We start from the raw sequence: 3,538 nt of genomic DNA, 5'->3' as shown, positions 1-3,538 counted from the left end.
CCCATTAAGAGTTTTTCTTATCGGAAGGTAGAACACGTTGAAGAAGAACCCTTAATTACCAAATGAATCTTTAAAGAACTCTTGAGGGTAGCATAACATACTTTCTAAAGAAGCTCTATTTGAAACCTTCTGAAAGGCACTGTAGGGTTCTACATAACACCTTTAAGGGTTCCTCCAGAGGGATTTTAAAAATATATATATTTTTTAATTTGTGTCCTAAAGGGTCATTGGTGCTATGAGTAACTTCGAGGAGTTCCACAAGGCCTTTAACTGCCCCACAACATCAGTCATGAACAGGGGGGCGGAGTCATGCCGAGTGTGGTAGCACTGGAGAATATGGCAAGTTCTTAGTTCTTGAACATGGGCCAAACCTCGACCAATGAACCATGCCGCAGTGTTCTAACCAGAATTAGGCCTCTGTAGACCACTGTATTGCTGGTTCTCCTACACTGGAACCCAGGAACACTTCATGTGTTGCATTCTTCTCCTCATCACCTCCGTCTGATCTCTGCTGTCCGAGAATCTGGAAGTTTGAACATCTTTGTGGAACCTGAACATTCTGAAAATGAGATCCATCCTCCACTGTCACTCAGGTGGAACATTCTGTGTAGATCCATACACCTGAGTGAATCCCAATCATAGGAGGTTCCAAGAAGAACCCTTTTAGAAAGGTATGAACCTTTAAAGAACTTTTTTTTTTCTAAATGTATAATTTTGGTTCTTAGCTTTTACAAAAGTGGACAAGACTTTGTTGTAGGGTTCTACATAGAACCTTTCAGGGTTCCTTATACCTATCTTACCTTGGTTACCCAAATTCATTGTCTAAGGTTCTACACAGGGGTCTACACAGCACATTTAAGGGTTCCACCAGTGGAACAAGTAAAAAAAAAACATTTTACAACTAGAGGTATGTTTTTCCGCTAAGAGCGTACTAATGTAACCTTCAGAAAAAAAGACTACATTTAGAACGCTTGAGGGTTCTCTGGGTTTTCCTCTGGTTCCTATGTAGAGTGTTTTCCTCTCAAAAAAAGTTCCAAGTAGAGCCATTATAGAAAGGTTAAAGAACGAGATAGTTAGGGTTAGTTAATTAGCTTCCAAAAATGTAGAACCTTTTCTTATAGAACACTTTGTTGTAGGGTTCTACATAGAACCTTCCAGGGTACCTTATAACTAACCTTATAACTAATTTATTTTTTATTTATTTATTTATTTTTTTTTTTTGCCTAAGAGTGTAGTAAGGTTGCTGCTTTCAGAAACAAAACTTAAATTTAGAACCCTTAAGCGTTCTTTTGGTGATCCTCTGGGGAACCCTAAAAGTTTCAAAGTAGGAGCCTATAGCAGAGTGTTTCCCTCTCGAAAGGAGTTCCAAGAAGAACACTTATAGGAAGCTAAGAACACTTTTAGATACTTTGATTGTTAAGGGTTCTTAGCGTCCGAAAAAAGGGGTCTACTTAGAAGTTCTACTTAGATTAACATTTTGTTCCTTACACCACACTAGCCCAGTGAGTTAGCCAATCAGGTGAGAGTACACTATTTTTCATGCCACTTTTCATACAATTTTTTTGTTGTATTATTTGAAATGAAAACAAAAGAGTAGAACTTTTAAATCATACTTGCCAATGCTCGCTAGCTAGCCAGATTTAGCACGATAGCTAACCAACTGGACAAGTGACATGGCATTTTAAACAACTTTATGTGTCAATATTAATAATCTATAATAATCTATAATAATCTGGTATATGACCTGGGGTCAATTACTGTTCATACCGTAGTGCTGTGGCTAGCATATTAGCTTCGCTTAGCTGTTTATTAGCGCTTTTTTTCTCTTCCATTTTTATTGTTTAAACTATCGTAATTGTGATTGAGAAGAAAATCATTCCAGGAGGAAAAGCACTGTATCTGAATGTAATATAGTAAATAATTATCAGTAACAGTAGTGATAGCACTACATTGGGGCTTCGTAAAGCGTTCATAAGCACCGTGTGAAGTGTTGAGACTCATCAGGTGACCGTTTTTAGCCTTTCTATGAAAAAGCAAGAGAAGAAGCTGAATTATGTAATCAACTGTAATCAATATTTAGTCTTTAAATGATTAGTGTCTTCAGAACATTCATAACACTTTATGACGCTTCTACGAGACATTCCTGTCTTAGATCATCTGTTTATTAAATCTATTTCATACACGATATACGATATAACTTCAGTTATTGAAGACGGCCTTACGAGTTATTTATCTCCAACTGAATCAGCGTTTCATTTATAACACGCTTATGAAGCGCTATGTACGGTATTCCTCATGCAGCTTCACTTATGGATAAATAAATAAATACATTGGAAATGTCATGTAATAATCCCAAATCCCTTAAAAAAATTTTATACAATAATAATAATAATAATAATAATAATTATAATAATAATAATGCATTTACGTTTAAATGCATTTAAACGTTTTAATATATCATGTAAACGTTTTGAAGATGAATTAAATTCATTTTTCTTACTAAAGGCTTACAATTGAAAACCTTTAACTTTCGTTTTTAAAAGTGACGTCACCATTTTATTGTTTTATTTATTTATTCTAAATGACTTGTTTATTGCCTATAAATGTGTTATGAAGCCCCAAGCGTAGGTTTAATAATATCTTACATTTTTCTGTCTTTTTTCCCCTAAATGATTTATCTGTTGGATGCAAACTATGCAATGTTCAATGTTTTTGATCAATTTGTAATCTATTTTAATTCACTGTGGTGATGTTTTATATGTATTAAAATTATATATATATGTGTGTGTGTGTGTGTGTGTGTGTATATATATGTATAAAACATGAATAAAATGTTTGTATTAAAATAAGTTTTTAGGTTTTCTTATGCCTTGTATTCATAAAGATGTGTATGTGTGTGTGTGTGTGTGTGTGTGTGTGTGTGTGTGTGTGAAATAAATAATGAGGTTGAATATATGAGTTCAGTCTGAGGCACACAGCAGGAAATTGGAGTGAAGTAATAATAGCAGCCGACGTCCTGGAAATAGACTCCTCACACATGCGTGCGTGCACACACACACACACACACACACACACACACACACACACACACACACACACACCAATTTAATTAATTAAATAAATGTTTTTGACTCGTTAATGTAGAAGCCATCAAATAAAAATCTACAACAAAGTTTGTACTAAAGAAACAGGATGCCTGAGACTTTACACGGTAGTGTGTGTGTGTGTGTGTGTGTGTGTGTGTGTGTGTGTGTGTGTGTGTGTGTGTGAAGGTAACAAGTTGAGCAGAGCTGAAGTTTTGTAAAAAAAAAAAAAAAGTGAGATTAAGGATGTTAATGAAGTTAATGTTAATGTTTTTTTAAACACAAAGGCGCTTTGACTCCTGGGCGTCTGGGCGTCTGGTTGGGAGTTGATGGATTTGTGGTAAAAGTGTTGCGTCTGCACTCAGTGGTTGTGGGTTCAACTCCACCTTGTCTCGATACTTGGTAAGTTGGGTAAAGAAAAGTAGACGGTGGAGTTAAAATCACAAATATTTTGT

The 3,538-nt window shown here is 35.4% G+C and overlaps 1 protein-coding gene across 2 annotated transcripts in view; it reads left to right on the top strand.

The window, feature by feature from the left end:
• Positions 1–2,782, top strand: part of phex (phosphate regulating endopeptidase homolog, X-linked) — a 14,666-nt gene extending 11,884 nt beyond the window's left edge. For both annotated transcript variants that reach the window (XM_053674936.1, XM_053674937.1), the window contains one exon: positions 223–2,782. In XM_053674936.1, coding sequence (XP_053530911.1) covers positions 223–325 — 103 coding nt within the window. In that variant the 3' untranslated portion in view covers positions 326–2,782. The remainder of the gene's footprint in view (positions 1–222) is intronic.
• The last annotated feature ends 756 nt before the right edge of the window (positions 2,783–3,538 follow it).

The sequence above is a fragment of the Ictalurus punctatus genome, chromosome 23, assembly GCF_001660625.3.
Source record: "Ictalurus punctatus breed USDA103 chromosome 23, Coco_2.0, whole genome shotgun sequence".
NCBI classification, from domain to species: Eukaryota; Metazoa; Chordata; class Actinopteri; order Siluriformes; family Ictaluridae; genus Ictalurus; species Ictalurus punctatus.
The sequence above is the reverse complement of the archived record's forward strand: the minus strand, read 5'-3'. Positions and strand labels throughout refer to the sequence as shown.